We start from the raw sequence: 19,925 nt of genomic DNA on the forward strand, positions 1-19,925 counted from the left end.
CTGTGCCCTTTATCACTGGGGAGTCTAGCGCCTAACTCTATCCTACGCTTACATAAAACATATATTGTTGGCACACTTTTCATATATACTGGATTTTCCAGGAATGTGATTACTGTGAAAACAAACAAGACTACCTTTGACTACCATTTAGACCTTAGACCGTGAGCAAAAGTCACTCATCATTCAGTGGTACTTAGATCCCCACCAAGATACCTCTGTTCCAGACCACACTTGGAGCCATTCCCTGTGACCCTACATTCTAGTCTATATAGCACATTTAGCAGCCACACTGGGTTCCAGTTTAGCTCTGCCTAAGCATCCATCCACACTGTGATTCTTTACTACATCGAGCTAGTATACTGATTAGTTGGAAATTACGTTGCAGGTAAGTTTCATTATATCATTTTAGAGTTGCAAGTATTTGCATTAAAGGGGGTAAGGGGTTCTGAATGAGCTGACAAGCACTGATCTAAGTGACAGCATGTAACGCTTGATTTAACTCAGGGTCAGCAGTCATGGGCTGTATCTGCTGGGGTCCTTACCTTCTCTGGTTTGGGAAGCCATATGTCAGAACTTGGGGTGCACAGGCCACCTCCCCCACCTCCTACTAGCACCCTAAGTCCAGCTGAAACTCCGTTACCCGACTGCACTTGCAATGGGGAATCATTTCAAGAGACAGCCTAAAATTGCCCTTACACCTCCTGAAAGGGGATCTGCACCACAGGAAAGGTCCCACTTTTCTCCATATCAGGAATTCTTTTTACTTCTCCTGAGCACTTCTTTGTATCTTGAAGACACAGACAGCTATGCCCCACCAGGTTTCCTTTCTCTCACCACTGAAAGGAAAGTACATCAGTGTTGTCAACCTTGGCTACACGTGAGAACCACCTGGGGGCTTTAAAAACACCAGTGCCTGGGCGCATCCCCAGCGACGCTAGTTTGTTTGCTCTGTCTGTGGTCAAGTCCTGCCATTTGTCATCAGAGCGCCTCAGGTGATGCTATGGTGCAGGCAAGGCTGCGGCACCCGCTTACTGCCGCACCTGCAGCCCCACTTGGCAACTTTGCAAATCTAGAGTTCATGAAGGTTTACGTTTGACACCTTGCTAGGCTCATTGAGGGCGCCACTTCATCTCCACTCTTGGTTTTCTTTCATCCTATTTTTAATTTATGGCATCTTATAAATCCTTTCTGGAACAGGAGGAATGGGGTGGAGGAGGAAGCCTCCACTACTCTGCCTCGTGTAAGAGAAGGGGAGACAGTGCAGAGTTCAAAGGTATGTAGGTGACCAGGGACCTTCCGGAACCCCAGACCCCTTCAACACGTGGTGAGATCACCCTGGTACCAGGGCTCCTCCACATACTCCCAAGTGCTGAGCGTGACCAGGAGGCTTCGGAAGCATTTCCTGAGGTCACAGCAGGCAAGGGCAGGGTGGAGGGAGCGAGGAACAAAGCTGCTGACAGCACAGATCCTGCAAGCCCTCCTGACAACCTCAAAACCTCAAAGAAAGGAAAACACAAACCCAGTTCCTGCACACAGCAGCAGACGGGGAACATCACTGGTGGGGGGGGGGAACAGCCTATGAGCGCCCCCCCCATGACCACTGTCCTTCAACTAACAAGTTCACAGTGGGTCCGTCATGTAACATAATCTCTGCACTTCCCCACCCCCTGTGCAATGGTAGTTCACTGCAATTGTCCAGCTTTGCCACGTTGGTTAATAAGATGCTCTGTTTACAACATCTCTACCTGTTTCCAACTGGATGCACCGTATCCCACTGATGCATCCCAACTACACGTTCTCCATCTTCCCTCCAAGTGCACAGCCAAGCCCTAGGGTATATCTCGGCACCCCTACCAATCCTTAGGAACCACGGAGCTGTCTCTGTGTCCGTTACCTTCCTGCCCTCTCCACTGGAGACCCTGAATGCTGTCCTGCCTGTGGGCAGCCGGGGTGCCCACACTCTATTCAATGAGACAAAGTTCAGAGACCCCCCTTATGCAGGAAGACAGCAGTTGTCCTGGGACTTCAACCAAGAAGATTCATATCCATTAGAGGACAGGGATTTTAATCTATCCCATTCACGGCTCTACCCTCAGTACCTGGAACAGTACCAGGCACAGAGTAGACATTTCAATAAGCATTTGTTAAATAAATAAGTGTATCTAACAGTGTTTAACCAACAGTAAAAGAATTACTCAAAAGATACTATCTAAAAAAAAAAAGCCATAAAGAAAGCCTTGCCACATTATGCCCCACAGGGCTGAGCAGAACCTATTTAAAAAGAAAGGTTTAGTTTGGCCATGCCAAGGTCATGTGAGAATTCAGGTCAAATATCTTTCCGGAACTACATGGAGGCTACCCCAGGGTGGACAGGTGCAAGTGATGCTCCACACGCAGTACGTGGCAGCTAGCCAAATAAGGCTGAAAACAAATAAGGGGTTCCACATCCCAAAGGCCCTGCCTTTTTGTCTAGCATAAAACATAATACAGGATGTGAATATAGAATAGTAAATGAAATATTAAATAGGACTCTAAATAAGAAATTAAAAGCAGTCAAGAGAGAAAAAGATGCCCACAGTACACAGTAAGCTGGGTGGGAAAAGGGGCAGCAAACTTCCCCAGCACTCCCCTCACCCCGCATCCCCCAGCTCTCCGCAGTTCACCAATAATCATGGAATTCCATTTTATATACTCACCTTCCAGAAGTTTGGTGCCAAGCCAGGGTAACCCAGAAAGCACCTTCCAATCGTGGATGGATCTCGGCTCACCTTTTTCTCCATGGTATCAGTGGCCCAGACATCCCTTACTGGGTTCCTACGCTGTGAGGCTAAAACCCTGGGACATGCCCATCTGCTGAGCATCTCCTGCCACCAAGAATCACTGCGGACAGATGCCCGGGCGGGAATCCACACCACCTCCGCAGCACAGGCCAGAGAGCCCTGGTAGGCACTGACCAAGGGAGCCATCCTGCCCTAAAGCAGAGGCATAGGTTTGGAGTCCAGAGGGGTCGCCCTCCTTCTGGGTGCCAGTCCCCCAGGTTAGTAACCTTGTCTACGCCTCCGCTTCACTCTGCCCTGAAAGGGAAGTCACAGTAGCATGTGTCTCCCAAGACTGCTGGGAGGATAAAAGGGAAACGGAGAGGGCCTTTTAAACTGCCAAGTACTGGACCTGCCTGTTGTGCACGGGTGTCCTCCTGGCGTCTGTTTGTAGCTACACTCAGGGCAGCCCTGGGGGGCGGGGGGGCGGGGGGCGGGGGGCAAGTCAGCTCCCCCACTGTATAGACCCTCCAGGGTCCCTCATCTTGTTGACCAGACTGACCCCTCGGAGCCTAAACCCCCGAGCGGGGCCCTCCCGAACCAGCTGAACTTGGCCAGATTCCAAAGCGTGGACGCGAGTCACACACACACACACACACACACACACACACACACACACACACCTGGAACTACCCTCCAGGACCACCGGCAAGTTCCCCCCAAAAGGATCTGAACAACCCTTATTCCGGCTTCACGCGGGAATAAAAACACCCCAAATCCCCGCAGATGTCACCGCCGCCACCTCCTTGCACAACGAGCTGACACGCAGGGGTGAGTGGGGAAGGGCGCTTTCTGCGCGGTGGGCGCGGCGGGGCCTCCTACCTGGGCGGGGCCCGGCGGGGGCGGCGGGAGGGGGCGCTGGGGGGCGCTGGGGGGCGCTCCGGGCCGCGGGAGGGGGCGCGGCGGTCACATGCCCGCGCTCGGCTGGGCTCCGGGGTCCGCGCGGGGCCGGAGCAGGAGCCGCGGCGCCCTGGGGCGGGGGGACTGCGGGCGCGGCCCCTGCAGCGCGGCGGCTCCGCTCCGGCTCTGCTCCGGCCTCGGCTCGGGCTCGGGCGCCGCGGGCGGGGACGGACGGACGGGGGCGGGCGGAGACGCCGGGGCGGGCCGGGCCGGGCGCGGGCGGGAGCGAGCTGGCCCGGTGCCCCGCGCCCTGCCCAGGGGAGCCGGGACGCCGCCCTGCCCCGCGCATCCTCGGCGGGCCCGGGGCGCCCCGCACCGCGGAGCGGCGGCCACGGCGGCCCCACCCGGGGTGACCCGGGACGCCCCCTGGACCTGCGGCCGGGCTCCCCCCGACTGCGGGGCCCCGGGCACGAGTTGGCGACTGCAGCTCGCGCCCCGCCCCTGAGCTCTCGGCCCCGCTCCCCAGCCAAGCGCAGGACGGTGTCGGCGGTCAGCCCCCGAGCCCCCGAGTCCCCGAGCCCCCGAGCCCCCCAGCCCCCGAGCCCCCGAGCCCCCCAGCCCCCGAGCCCCCCGAGCCCCCCAGCCCCCCGAGCCCCCCGAGCCCCCCCAGCCCCCCAGCCCCCCGAGCCCCCGAGCCCCCGAGCCCCCAGAGCCCCCAGAGCCCCCCGAGCCCCCGAGCCCCCCGAGCCCCCAGCCCCCCGAGCCCCCCGAGCCCCCGAGCCCCCGAGCCCCCCGAGCCCCCGAGCCCCCCAGCCCCCCAGCCCCGGCCGGCCCTCCCTGGCCTGCGAACCTGCCGCACCCACTACCTTCCCCCGTACCTTCGTTTCTTCTGTGAAAAGGGGTCAGGGCAGCACCCACATCGTGGGCAGAGGACAGACACTAATGCGGTAAGCCAGAGCCAGGCCCCGGTTTGATACGACACGGGGTCCCCCGCTATTATATTGCTACTGCTATGTGCCCGGGGCAGAAGCAGCTTACAGGTGGTACCGTCTTGATACCAGGCTTCTCGGCCACACCAGGTATCCTTTTCAGCGTAAAACCCACTTACTCCCATCCGCTCGTTTTGCACCTGAGGCCTGGCCCTCGGGGAAACTGAGTGAGTGGCCAGGGTCCCACGTGGACCTTGGTGCGGGGAGGGAAGGACGCTGGGTACCGGCGGCAGCCGGCTGGGCCTCCACGCCCAGCAGCCAGGGGCTTGCAAGCTGCTCCTCCCTTTCCACGCCGCCGTACCTCCAGCAAGTGACAGGACCCTGACTTGTTTTGAGCGCCTAATGAGCCATCCTCCTCCGAGGACACGTTGAGTAAATGATGATTGCTTCCTTCCTAACAGAACTCGCACACCCCCTTCCTGTATCCCTTCCAGGCTGGGCAGGTCCTGGCTTCCCTAACCCATCCCTTGATAGCAGTGGTCAGAACCCCAAGAATTGAGATAACCCTGGCCTCAGGTGGCCCAGATAGAGAAATTAGCAGCAATAACTCATCAATCCTAATGCTGCCTTGTGGATTGATGTGATGACAATTTCTCTATTTTTTTTTTTTAATTTATCTGGTTCCAGTGTTTGCATCTGGTTCCTCTTTCTCCAAGGAACACACTCAACTCTGGGACCAGTAACATGGTATTGTGAGAATTCATCAGCTTTCCCCCATCTCTTTAGTATTCCTTTTTAGGGTGGTGGTTCTTGAAACCTTAGAATCACCAGGAGAGAAATCTGGACCACTGATGTCCAGATCCATCACACAAAAATCTTTGGGGCTGAGGCCCAAGTGTCAGTGTTATCAAAACTCCCAGGTGATTCCACTGTGCAGCCAGGCTTGGGAACAACTGTCCCTTTAAGCCCCCATAGTGATGCCCTTTCTGTGAATCCTCCACCTGAAGCTATTTCGGCTCCTGTGTCCCCAGTGGTAATCAAAGCTGAAACAAGCCAGCCAGGCTGAGTGCTGTGGAATGAGCATTGTTGGTGAACATAAACATATCTTGCCATTTATATAGTAAAGGTTTTTAAACAGTTTACAAAAAGAGAGTAAAATTGGTCTGTGCAATAATGTAGAAATTAAAATTACACTTTTCCTTGTTTTTTTTTTTTTTCCTTTATATTCTGATGCTTCCCACCCACCACTACCCCAACCATCCTGCTACACACATGGGCCCATAGACTCGGAGAAGACACTCAAATACTCCTCTATACTATGAGGATGGGTTTTTGACGACCTTCTCTTCTCAACTATAACCACGGTCCCATCTAGCACCTTTTTTTTTTTTTTTTTTTTTTTTTTTTTTATTTATTCATGATAGAGAGAGAGAGAGAGAGGCAGAGACACAGGCAGAGGGAGAAGCAGGCTCCATGCACCAGGAGCCCGACGTGGGACTCGATCCCGGGTCTCCAGGATCGCGCCCTGGGCCAAAGGCAGGCGCCAAACCGCTGCGCCACCCAGGGATCCCCCCCATCTAGCACCTTAAATTCACCTCCTCCCTCACTCAGCCGTGCTGACTACTTTCCCTGACTTGCCTCTTCCCTTTGTTTCATTTCTTAGGTAGCTCATGTGTCCACCTGTCCTGCCTCATCCCAGAGTTGAAGACCCATGAGGTGGAGGTTGTCAGGCCTACATACTCTGGTCTCAACACCACACAGATGCTCTGAATGCAAGGGTGTACCTGAGTGTGAGCCATATCCCTTCAGGAAGGTGATGACAGATGTGTTTGACAAAAATTAATGTGAAACAAAAATAACATCCAGAGTCTCGGGTCACCTTCTGGAGTGCGTCTCCCTCCCTACCCTCCCATCTCTGAGACTGCTGTCATTTGGAAGACTTGACTGTCTGCCACCCCCAGACCACCTTTCTTGGGAGACCATATCCCCCCAACGGTTTGGAGACCCCTGGGTGGCTCAGTCAGTTAAGTGTCCGACTCTTAATCTCAGCTCAGGTCTTGATCAATCTCAGGGTCATAAATTCAAGCCCCGCATAGGGCACACTGGACCACCATGGAGCCTACTTTAAAAAGAGAGAGAGAGAGAGAGAGAGAGACTGTATCCCATGGGGATTTTCAGTGTGTGCCCCTCTTGTCAAGCTGCTCAAATCATAGGACCTTCTTTGAGAAGAGTATCTAATAATGCACAAGAAACAAAGACCTGGAGATCATCAGTGTCATAGCAAAGCCATGTGTCCAGAGTGGTCTGTGCCAAGGGGCAGCTGTCACAGTAGAACTGCCTGGGTCGGAGGATGGGCTATTTCACAAACGGTGACGCAACACTCCCATTGTGTTCAGAGTCCCCAGCCGCTCGAAAGGGACTGCTAAGGGGTAAGAAGGCCACCAGTGAGAGCAGCCCTTGCAGCTGGGGACACCGGGACAAACATGATCCAAGCTGGGGTCATTAAGTCCAGAGGATGACCTATAGACAGAAACCCTCCCCAGACGAGCCATGAGCAGCCCACGTCCTTCACCTCCACCGCCCCCAAAGAACCCCAGTTACTCTTCAAAGGACAAAAGGGGTTGGCGAAGGGAAGGATTCTGAATGGAGGAGATGGAGTCTTGAGCCAGTGGAGACGAGGCAACTCTGCTGGAGAGATTTTTTTTCTGGCGCTAGAGATGGAAACAAGGATCCGTGAGCTAAATTGACTTCCGTTGTGGAAAATAAAATTACATCTTTGCACACAGGGCCTCTGTGATTCTTGCTACGCCTATTTTGTGTTATTTATAGAACTGCCAGTAACTGCTCACAGAACCACAGTGTTCCCTGAGAGAGATTTAAAAACCACTGTCCTACATGGACTTCCTTCTACAACCTCGTTTTTCGTTCCTTTTACACATTTTCCACCTCCTGACCTCCAAATAACCACTTTTTCAATCTGTGTCTCTTATTACCACCCATCCACTTCTCTAAGTCCACTTCTCTAAGCAGTTTTATGTGAGTTTCTCTGATCATCTTTCCATTCAGATTCCTCCGATTTTACAAGACTTTTACCAGTCAGAAAGCTGCATGTAAACTAGAGATAGGAGTGGAAGAGAAAGTGTAGAATATCATAAAATTGCCTCGGGCAAGAAACTATTTCTTAACTTCCTTTATAAGAGGAGGCCAAAGAGATGGACGAGGAAGGCAGCCCTGCCAACTTCTTGTTCTAATGCAGCTTTAATCTTGCTCAGTGAAAGCCATTGAGTGCAAGAAATTTCTTGCACCTGGTTTTTTTCCATGCTAACAGCACAGAAACAGCACAGCAAGTTCCAGAGACCCAAAGACATAATGGCTTCTAAGAAGAGCTGCCCCTAAAGGAACCAGACCAGTGGCCTCTTTCTCATGAGCCAGATCTTGATTTGATGGTTGATGCAACACATGAAAGTCAAAGCACCAATAACCAAACCAGCCATCATCATCCAAAATGCAGCCGTTACCAAATTCCCCACATTATCCAAGAAGGGCCCCTTAGAGCCTTCATCCTCAGTCATGGACATGTGACATGTGACATGTGACATGGACATGTGACAAAAGCAATGCTTTCCTTAAACTCATCTTTAAACATAACAAAAATACTAGCTGCCTTAAACACATTTCCTGGTATTTCCTACACAGTCCCACCACCTTTGGTTCTCTGCAAGTTTCTGTAATTGGTCTCTGTGTTTTGTCACTTTTTCTTTTCCACAAGCACCTTCCAAAATCCAGCGTTCGTATTGCAGCCTTTCAATTCTTCTCGATCTTTCCAAACATTACTGCCAATTTGTTTTCTCTAAATGGTTCCCTTTTAATATGATCGCTATAGTAGATTAATGATGGCTACAAATTCTTTGCTTCTCCTCCAATTAAGAAGTAAAGTCTAATTTCCCTCCCCTTGAATCTGGGCTGGTCTGGCTACTTACTCAATCAATAGAATGAAGCGGAATTGACTTTCTGGGTCTCCTGAGGCCAGATCATCAAAAACCTTTCAGCTTCTTCTTAGGCTTCTTGAAACACTCACTCTTGGTGGTCAAAGCTGTCAGATAAGAGGTGTTACCATCCTGAGGCTGCCATACTATTATAAATTCTAAACCACATGGAGGTCACACGGAGGCACTCCATCCCAGCTGGCAGCCAGAACCAACTACCACCATGAGAGAGCACCATTTTGGGTGTTAAGCCAGCCAATCCTGGTCAGCCACTATCTGCCTACATCCATAGGACTGTCCCCAAAGGAGAACCATCCAGCTGAGTCCCATCAATGCCAGAACCATGACAAACAAAATAGCACATTGTTGTTTTAAGTCACTGAGTTTGTAGCACAATAATAGGTAAGCAAAGCAATGACCCGACCCAGGAATGTGTCACAACTCTCAGTTGGCCTGTCCCCTACCATACAGAGTCAGCGGAGCATGCAAGGTCTCTTTGAATTAAAAGGATACCTATCCTCCCTTCTCTGGCATCACCTCTGGCCACTGCCCAGTTACAGACTTCCTGAAGATTGTGATTATGACTATCTTACCAGCAAATAAAAGGAAATGAGAGTTATGGGACAAACAGGTTTAGCTTTAAATATGCTATTTTGAGTACAACCTGTACTTTTCAGCAAGTGCTAACTGCAAGAAGGATATAGTTTCTAGTATTGTTATTCAATTCAAGAAACAGAGCAGCCCAGGAGAAATATAAGGTTCTAGAGACAAAGGTACTTGAAAAAGTAGAGAGCAGGCCACTACCTCTGACGATACAAGCAAAAGAAAATCTCCCCGGACTCGAGAGCGCTGTATTTGTTGAATCATTTTCTTAATGTCCCAAGATTATGATGTTAACATCCATTCCATTCTTTTTTTTTCTTCACAACAAACAATTTGGTAACAACTCAACAGCAAGTAGATTAATATCCATCAGTAATTACTGTTACACATGACTGCCCTGAGAGAGGATGGGAGCCAGGAAAATTCTTTGACCTGGGTCCAAAGGTTGGGAGAAGAGTCCATAATCCCGTTGATTCCTTCTTTGCCTCTTGCATCCTCATAGGAAAATCACTGAATTAAGAGCCTGGGTGGTGAGTGCTGAGCTGTTCCTACTCCGGGATAGTTACACCTGCTGTCCTAATAGGAGGCCAGTGCTACTGGGCTTTGAGTCCTCCTGAGAGTGACAATAGTAGAAGCCTATAATATCATTTCCAAAAAAAATGGCATAAAAGATTTAGGATCCAGACTAAACAAGACTTTGGGCAGGAGAAACAGGAGGTTCCTTAAGTGTGACTTATGCAAAGTTCTCAGGAGCTGGGTCCTTGTATTCTTCTAGATCTGTGCTGTCCAATACATGTGACCTTTAGAATCATAAAATTATTAAAATTATTTAAAATTAAATAAAATTTAAAACTCAGCTCCTCAGTTTCACTAACTATACTTCAGGAGCTCAATAGCTACACATTACTAGCAGCTATCATATTGGATAGGAAGCCACAGAACATTTCCATCACTGCAGAGTGTTCTAGAGTAGCAATGTTGGACATACCATATAGAGTAGCAGTGTTGGACATTGCTACTCTAGAGTCTAGACAATTCAAGGCCTCTGGACCAGGGGCCCTTCTCCTGCAAGCTAGTTTTCATCCAAAATAAATAATCTGCTCATTTTAAATCTATATCTAAGGAAGAATCTTCTTTGCACTTTCCTCTTTCCTTCTGATCAACCACGTCATTATTCAGTCTATCTTCCATTGCTCAGCTAAATCATACCAGATCACGTTTTCTCTATATTTTCTGTGCTCATTTTTTATTTTATTGTAATTACTTTACATTCATCAATATAATGCTTTGTCCATAATTGTTTTCCTATCTATATTTTTTATTTCTCTAATAAAAATAAATGTAAGATCTTCCTATCAAGGATAGGAACCATGTATGGGGGGGGGGAGTAGATCTCTCCATCACATGTCCCAAAATACTCATATACAACCCTGAATGTCAGAAGTAGTCAACTGACCAGGTAAGGAGAAGAGTGCAGAGAGGTTTCTCTATGGTAAATGTCACCTCAGACTTTTGCTGCACTCACAATGATTTTTAGCAGAGGCAACACCATGATCCCCAGTCACAAGGTCATAAAATCAGCAACAGGATATTTATTACTTTTCAATTTAAAAAAAAAAAGAGAGAGAGATAGAGGGAGACCAAAGATTTAAAATACAGTTATGTTAGCACTGTAAAATCTTACCACACTACATTTTTGTCATTCCTTTTTGTTATTCTCTAAGAAAAAAAATCATTTATAGTACTTTGCCCTATTGCTTTGACATATTAACTGTGTGCTTATCAAGTAACTTGGTGATTTCCCAATCTGGACATCAAAATAATGACACAGAAAAACAGTCTCAGAGAAGGTGCCCAAGGAGAAGAGGTGTAGGTGGCACCCAGAACCCAGGCTTTCCTAAGAATAAGAAACAGGTCCCAATGCATAAGATTTTTAATACAAAGGAAAGCCCTACGTGTCCTAGGAAGAGTGTTTTACCCCTGTGCTGTCCCAGGAAAAGGAGAAGTCAAGAATAAAACACAATGCTTAGAAAGTATTGAGCACTTTCTTCACTTTTCCCTGCTCTATGTATGGGAGTAACAAGGTAGGTACCTGGAGGACCTGGGAAAAGCCAGCAATTGGGAAAGACTCTGAAATAGTATTTGCAGAAAAAGAAACCCAAGCCAGGCAAGGCAGGGAGAGGAGACCATGGCAAGAACACTGTCAAGCACACTGTGGGCTCAAGGGCAGAACAGCACCCCTATCACTGCCAACTCACACTCTGATCTTGTACATCTTCTTTTCAATTTATCCCAAAGTTTTTCATATTATTGATATGAAAATAATATCGATAATATTGACATGATATTATTGATTGTAAAGTATATGGCTTTTCAATCTTGATGCCTGACTATACATTACTAGTATATAGAAATACAACTGATTTTTGCATTTTGATCTTGTGATCCACAAAATTCACTTATTACTTCCAATAGCTTTTTATTAATTTCATAAGATTTTTTTATGTCAACCACCATGTTTTCTGCACATAAAGACAGTCTCCTCCTATCTGGATGACTTTTATTTATTTTCTTGACTTTTAGATCATTTAATACCATGCTGAATGGAAATGAGGAAAGTGAACATTTTTGCTTTGTTCCTAATCTTAGGGGAAAGCTCTTAGTCTACGATGTTAGCAGTAGATCTTTCACAGGTGCCCTTTATCCTGTTGAGAAAGTTGAGAAAGTGCACTTCTATTCCTAATTTTCTGGGAATTTTTATCAGGAGTAGATGTTGGGTTTTGTCAAATGCTTTCTCTGCATCTGTTGAGATCATTACATGGTTTTTCTTTTTTGGTTTTATTAATATAGTAAATTACATTTATTGACTTCCTATTGCTAAGCCAACTTGGCATTCCTGGGATAAAGACTTCTTGGCCATGATGTGTTAGCGTTTTTACATTTGTTGGAATGGGTTTACCAGTACTTGTTTAGTTTTTATGTCTTTCTCCATAAGGAATATTGGTCTATAGTTATTTTCTCTTGTAATGTCTTATCTGGTTTTGATATCCAAGTAATACTAACCTCAAAAAGTTGGAGAGAACTCATAAGTCGGGAAGTATTTATTCCTCTTCAAATTTCTGGAAAAGTCTGTGCAGAGTTGGTATTATTTCTTCTTTAGCTGCTTGGAAGAATTCACCAGGGAAGTTATCAGGGCCTGGAGTTTTCTTTCTGGGAAAATCTTCCAACTACAAATTCAATTTCTTTCTTTAATAGATAGGAAGCTATTCAAGTCATCTATTTCTTTTTGAGTGAGATTGGCAGTTTGTGTCTTTCAAAGGAATTATCCAGTTTATGTGTCAATATTTTTAGCATAATTTTATTCTTAATGTTCTGTCATTAGCCTTTTAATATTTGTAGTGTAATGCAGGGATGTTACCTATGCCCCAATATTGATATTTCTGTCTTCTCTTTTATTCTTGATCATGCTGGCCAGAAGTTTGTTAATTTTACTGCACTCCTCAAAGCATCAGCTCTTGGTCTCATTGATCTCTCCATTATACTTCTGTTTCCTATGCCATCATGCTCTCTGCTTTGATCCTTATTACTTCTGATCTTCTGCTTGCTTTGGGTATAATTTTTTTTTCTCTTTCAGGTTACAGTGGAGGCCAAGGTCATGGATTTTACACTTTTCTCCCCATTTATTTATTTATTTCAGGGGGGAGCAGAGCGAGAGGGAGAGAGATAATCTTAAGCAGGGTCCACACTCAGCACAGAGCTTCAAGCAGGGCTCAATTCCCACAACCCTGAGATCATGACCTGAGCCAAAATCAGGAGTCAGATGCTTAACCAACTAAGCCACCCAGGCACCCCAACACTCTTCTGTCTTTTTTGAAAGGCATTTTGTGCTGAAAATTTCTCCACAAATGAGATTTCATTCCATATGTAAGAACCTTACTTAAAAATAGAACTATCATATGATCCAGCAATTCTACTTTTGGATATTTATCTGAAGAAAATGAAAACACTAATTTGAAAAAGTTTATGCATCCCTATGTTTACTGCAACATTATTTACAATAGGCAAGATATGGAAACAGCTCAAGTGTCCATTGATAGATGAATGGATAAAGAAGATGTGATATATATATATTGGAATACTACTTAGCCATAAAAATGAATATAATCTTGCCATTTGCAGCAATGTGAGTGGACCTAGAGGATATTATGCTAAGTGAAATAAGTCAGTAAGAGAAAGACAAATACCATAAGATTTCACTTATATGTGAAATCTAAAACACAAAATGAAACAGAAACAGACTCAGAGATATGGAGAACAGACTAATGGTTGTCACAGGGGAAGGGGAGTGGTTGTGGTGGGCAAAACAAGTGAAGGGGAATAAGAGGTACAAATTTCCAATTTGAAATAAATAAGTCATGGGGATGGAAAGTACAACACAGGGTTCATAGTCAATAATATTGTAATAACTTTATATGGTGACAGAGGGTAAAGGTGATCATTTTGTAATGTATAAAATCATTATGCTATATTGTATACCTGAAAGTAATATGATATTGTATGTCGACTCTAATTCAATTTTTAAAAAGAAACTTGCAATACCATAGTCCCATCTTTTCTTGCCTGGCTTTTTGTGCCATGTGTGTCATTCATTTCACTTTTATATATGTTATAAACCTCACATAGCCCTATCACTACTTCTATTTAAATAGTTGATTTTCTTTCAATGAAATTTAAGTCATAATTTCATTGCCATTTCAAGGGTTCTTTATTCCTCTGGATAGCTCCAGATCTCCGTCATTATTTTCCTTCTGCCTAAAGGATTGCCTTTAATATTTTGTGGCATATGTCTGCCAGTGATGAGTTCAAGTTTTGTACATCTGAATCAGTTTAATTTTGCTTTTGTTTTTGGATATTTTCATGGTGTATAGAATTTTTGGTTGATGGTATTTTTTCTTTCAGTACTTTAGAGACAATCCTTCAAAGTCTTCTAGCTTACCTTGTTTCTGTGAGACATCTGCCATCTTATCATCCTTGTTCTCCTTTGTGTTCTTTCACTTACTGCTTTTAAAATTTTATTCTTCACCACTGGTTTCAAGTAACTTGATTATCACAGAACATAATGTATTTTTCTCTGGGTTTCTCAGGGATCAACTTAATCAATGGGTTTGTCATTTTCATCCAACTGGAAAAAGTTCTGGCCATTGTTTTAATATATTTCTTTCATAACCCCTCCTTCTTTTGAGGGACTTCAAATATATGTGATCTGGCTGCTTGGAATTGTCCTACAGTTCACCAATGCTCTGTTCTTTTGTGTGTTTGATGTTTTTGTTTTTTACCCTCTGTGTTTCATTTTGATAGTTTCTATTATTGTGTCTTTAAATTCATTAATCTATTCTTCGACAATGTCCAATCTGATGTTAATCTCATCCAGGATATTTAGATCTCAGCCACTACAGTCTTCATCTTTAGAAGTTAGAAGTGAGTCTTTTTTATTTATTTATTTATTTTTAGCATCTTCCACTTCTCTACTTACTGGTTTAGACATATTGAATGCAGGTATAATAACTGTTTGAATGTCTTGGTCTGCTAACTCTAACTTCTGTGTTAGCTTTTAGTTGGTTTTGATTAATTGATTTTTCTTCTTATTTTTCTATTTCTTGGCAATCTCTGTAATTTCTTATTAGATGCCAAACATCATGAAATTTAACTTGTTGGATGCTGGGTTTTTTGAGTTGGAGGATGCATTGTAGTTCTTGAAAGTGGGTCTTGCCTTTATGACTCCTTAGGCAGGGCTTTATAGCATTCAGCATGGGGCTCATTTCACGCCACTGCTGAAGCACTAGATCGTCGTCCTCTACCAAATGCCTGCAGGTTCTCCATTCTGGCTGGTGGGAACAGAAATTATTCTTAGCCTTGTATGCTATCTACTGTTTCATCTACTCCTGTAGGGTGGTTCATTTTCTTGCCTCAGCCAGTTCCCTCACACATATGCTCATCCATACTCTGCTAAATTCTTAAGGGGGACCCCCTGCAGACTTGAAGTTCTTCCTCATTGAAGATCTCCCCTCTCCGGCATCCATCCTGTGAACGATAGCCACCTTGGTCTCCCTTGGCCCTTGGCTCTCTCAATTCAGTTTTCTGGGCAGTTTGTTGAGTTCTGCATGGGTTTCCCTTCTCTATACAAGTGGCTGGACACTCTTCCATAGCCTGAAAGCTTTCTCACATCAGTAAGCAGGAGCAATCATAGGGCTCATCTCATTTTTCACCCTGTCTCTCAAGGGTCCCTGTCCTTCAATGGCTGATGTCCGATATCTTAAAAACCCTGGTTTTGTATATTTTATACAGTTTTTTGTTGTTGCCTGTGGCGAGAAGTAAATCCAGACCCTATTCGTCAATCTTGGCTGGCAATAGAACTTAGGTACACAGTTTCCAGAGTTCATAACTATGGCAGTTGGCCATGAACATGTCTAAAATTCTCTACACATCTCAAAATTTTTTTCTTCCAATTTTGTTTGGAAAAGCTTTTGAAATATTTATAAAACAACCCAGAATTAATAAATGTTAGCCAAGACCGAGACTTTTGAAGAAGGAACTAAATTGTGAATGATGTCAAGTTAAGGACAGTGTGGCAATTGTCAGAGGCAGAGAGACCAAAGCTGTTCAACGGGGAGTAGAAAAGGAAGACTAGTGAAGGGAGGAGGGAGGGAAGAAAGGAAGGATAGAAGGAAGGAGGAAGGAAGACATATAAAGTCCCAAGAACCAAGTTATCTACCTCCAGCATTGCCAAACCCAAGAATTTCAAAGGAAGAATTACTAGCAATTGTGATTGATTGAATACAGGTAACAGGAGGAAGAAATTGAGAGGAAATTCTATGAGTGTTCCAAAAAAAAAAAAAAATTGTTAAAGAGAAAAAATATTTTACATTAGTGGCTCTCCAAGGTCTCTGAGATCCTTTTAGAGGCCCAGAAGGTCAAAACCACTTTGATAATGATTCAAAGACGGTATGTATCTTCTTCACATACATTCTCCCTTAAGTATACAGTGGGTTTTCCAGAAACTATATAATGTATATCTCAAAGAGTGAATTCAGAAGCAGATATGAGAATTCATCTGTTCTCTGTTGCGCCAAGTATTCAGGAGATTTCCACAACAGCATAAAACAATGATATGTTTCCTTTTTTATTTTTTTGTTTTGTTTTCAAAATATATTTTTGTAAAGGAAATTTTGTTTGTGTTAATAAGTAATGAATTTATTTTTATTCTTAAATGATCAATAAATTTTTTTAAAAATATGTTATTTATTTATTCATGAGAGACACAGAGAGAGGCAGAGACTAGGCAGAGGGAGAAGCAGGCTCCCTGCGGGGAACCCAATGCCGGACTCAATCCCATGACCCCAGGATCATGACCTGAGCCAAAGGCAGACGCTCAACCACCAAGTCATCCAGTGCCCAATAAAATTTTATTTTTAAATTTGTTTTAGTTTCTAATAATTTCTTTTTTTATGATGTATTTTTTTTTATTTTTTTTATTTTTTATTTATGATAGTCACAGAGACAGAGAGAGAGAGAGGCAGAGACACAGGCAGAGGGAGAAGCAGGCTCCATGCACCGGGAGCCCGATGTGGGATTTGATCTCAGGTCTCCAGGATCGCACCCTGGGCCAAAGGCAGGAGCCAAACCACTGCACCACCCAGGGATCCCCAGTTTCTAATAATTTCTAATCAATAAAGTTCACCACATAAACAAATCTCTTTAAAGTTCTCAATAATTTTTCAGAGAACAAAGGGGTTCTTAGCCCACAAATCTGAGAATCTCTGTTCTACCTAAAGCTTTTTCAACCTTACAGAGACCCCTGTGTACTTCATGGAAGGGTCTTCCCAGGAACAAGGACGAAGGGCAGATCAAGAAGTCAGAAGGGAGAATCACCTCCAACACCACCTGCTTCATCTGTTGCCCAGAATTTGAAATGATAACTCACAGGTCACCAGTCCCTATAAGCTTCACCCACAAGGAAGGAACTGAGTGTTAACTCATCACTGAGATCTCAACTGCTCTTTTAGGTGGTACAAGTCCCATCCTGAATTTCTTAGAAGGTTTGAAAAATTGCCAGTGCTGTTTCCAATCTACTTCACCATAATGTTCCTCTGCATCTGGCCCATGCCTAATAATTGATTGTTTATGGGACACCTGGGTGACTTCTGCCTTGGGCTCAGGTAGTGATCCCGGGTCCTGGGATCGAGTTCCACGTTGGGCTCCCTATGGGGAGCCTACTTCTCCCTCTGCCTATGTCTCTGCCTCTCTCTGTGTGTCTCTCATGAATAAATAAATAACATCTTTAAAAAGAATAATTGATCATTTATGAAGGAAGGAAATGTGTTAACTATCAGGCTCCTATGACATGTCTGACAGTAAGTTAGATGCTTTAACAGGACATAATGCTTATGCTCACCACACTATGAACATTGTCACTGACCCCTTGTTTTCTAGACAGAAACAGGAAGCTTAAGGAACTTGCCTAAGATTATCCAGTGAGTGGAATAACCCAACAGGGACTCAATCCACTCTCCAAAGCTGATGGTCTTTGCCATTCACACTATGACCTTTCACTGCCCTGCCATTTGTCACTCTTGTGGTATCATTGCTTATAAAGTAAAAAAATCCTAAAATATTCTCCCTCTACAACTAGAGGAAGAACAGCTTAGTGGTTACAAGTGTAGACAATGGAGCTGGACTGCCATAGCTTGGATCCCAACTCAATAATGTATTAGCTTTGTGGTGCTGAGCAAGTCACTAAACTTCTCTGTTTCCTTGATGGTAAAATAATATTACTAATAGTACCTGCTTTACTGGGTTATTGTGAGGACTGAATAAGTTAATATATAAAGAACATTTAAATATTTTCTAATATATAGTCAATTGTAGAGATGATCATTATTTCCCATACATTAGTTAAATTTGGGTAACTTACTCAGGATCTTTGAACCTGTGAAATGGGTATAAAATATCTGCCCAGGGACATCTGGTGGCTCAGCAATTGAGCGTCTGCCTTTGGCTAAGGGCATGATCCTGGAGTTCCTGGATCGAGTCCTACATCAGGCTCCCTCATGGGGAGCCTGCTCTCCCCTCTGCCTATGTCTCTGCCTCTCTCTGTGTGTCTTTCATGAATAAATTAATAAAGTCTTTTTTTAAAAAAAATAAATGAAATAAAATAAAATACCTGCTCAGTTACACCAAAGAGTTATTGAGAAAATCACAGAATCACAGATAATGAATGTGCCTGATAGTATTTTAACTGAATAACATGCAAATATTACAGAAGCTTTATTTGGCATAAATTCCTAATGTGATGTCATTTTTGAATAGGGAGTTTTCTGGTAAAGAGTACATTAGTATTTCTGGTTAAAAGAGTAGGTACTTATCACCACAGCTGATAAATTCCTCATTCCAAAAACACTAACCAAAACCACATTTGAAAAGTCAGATATTGGGATCCCTGGGTGACGCAGCGGTTTGGCGCCTGCCTTTGGCCCAGGGCGCGATCCTGGAGATCCGGGATCGAATCCCACGTCGGGCTTCCGGTGCATGGAGCCTGCTTCTCCCTCTGCCTGTGTCTCTGCCTCTCTCTCTCTCTCTGTGACTATCATAAATAAATAAAAATTTTAAAAAAAATTAAAAAAAAAAAAGAAAAGTCAGATATTTCTGCACAAACACTCAAGTCTAGAATTACCAAGTGTGAAATGTAGAAGAACTTGGTCCCTGTGCGATAGGATGATGAATTCTGTCAATATCATGAGGAACTATCAGACACTGAAATCTAAGCAGTCCTCAAAGATAATGAGGCACTTAAAACAAACAGAAGGTCAGTTTGCAACCAGAAATTTCTCAACATTCCTTACGTAAACTCAGAAATTCAATTATTGCCATGCCAAAGTTGTTCTGTTTCTCTTCATTTTTCATTGTTAAAAAGTTCTACCAAAACTTGAATCATTTCCTGTCTTGACAACCGCAATATCTTTTTCCTCTTCTTTCTACACTACTAAACTCCAAATCACTGTTGCCAAAGAAATTCTTCACCTCATTGCCAAAGAGGTAGCCCAAGCTCTTGGACGTTACATGCATATGTGCACACACATGAGGATACACATACATCCGTATCCTATCTGAAGTCCCTACCGGTGCTTCAGAGCACATACCATCTTATTTGTGATCTTGTTTCTTAACCATCTATGTGTCTTAGCAATGTAAGCACCATGACGGTAGGGTTTGAGTCTGTTTTGTCCACTGTTGTACTACCATTGCCTAGAAGAAAGCCTAAAGTGTAGTAGGTGCATTTTCAATTATTTACTGAATGAATGAATGAGTCACTTAATGCTGCAGGCTCTTGTATGCTTGATTTCAGTATTTTTCATCCCTCTCATTTAACAATATTTTATCTTCATTGCCCTAACTCTTCCACAAGTTATAGTTCTCTCAACCATCTTTGTATTGTCTCACCAGGCACTAGCCATGAATATGCAGGTAGTTAGCATGAAGACAACTTATCCGTCCTGGATCCTTCTAAGGATAGGTGGGACTCAGCCAATGGGACTTCACATTATGGAGACCTGGAGCAAAGTGTTTCTCACTTTTGATGAAATCAGGGCGTCTGAACATGGGAATGAGCACAGTAGAGAAGGCTGAAGTCCAAATCATCAATCAACCATCTCCTGAGCTACTGCACTAGGGAAGGACCCAGAAAAGGGATTTCC

At 44.5% G+C, this 19,925-nt stretch overlaps 1 protein-coding gene and 1 long non-coding RNA gene across 10 annotated transcripts in view; one reads left to right on the forward strand and one right to left on the reverse strand.

Annotated features, from left to right (window-relative positions):
* Positions 1-19,925, reverse strand: part of IL1R1 (interleukin 1 receptor type 1) — a 73,201-nt gene that overhangs the window by 32,025 nt on the left and 21,251 nt on the right. The window contains exons 1-2 of one of the 9 annotated variants that reach the window (XM_072742401.1): positions 3,440-3,581; positions 2,697-3,074 (exon numbers count right to left, since the gene is read on the reverse strand). The exons of 6 other annotated variants lie outside the window; for them this stretch is intronic. In XM_072742401.1, the coding sequence (XP_072598502.1) occupies positions 2,697-2,966 (270 nt within the window). In that variant the 5' untranslated portion in view covers positions 2,967-3,074; positions 3,440-3,581. Of the gene's footprint in view, positions 1-2,696; positions 3,582-3,638; positions 3,666-19,925 lie in introns of those variants that run through there. 2 more of the 9 variants (XM_025992395.2, XM_025992388.2) reach the window with 2 other exon arrangements.
* LOC140595959 (uncharacterized) lies at positions 3,463-7,373 on the forward strand. The gene is made up of 2 exons (XR_011997960.1): positions 3,463-3,587; positions 6,249-7,373. It is a non-coding gene; the product is annotated as an uncharacterized lncRNA (long non-coding RNA).

Source organism: Vulpes vulpes, chromosome 16 (assembly GCF_048418805.1).
Source record: "Vulpes vulpes isolate BD-2025 chromosome 16, VulVul3, whole genome shotgun sequence".
Classification (NCBI taxonomy): Eukaryota; Metazoa; Chordata; class Mammalia; order Carnivora; family Canidae; genus Vulpes; species Vulpes vulpes.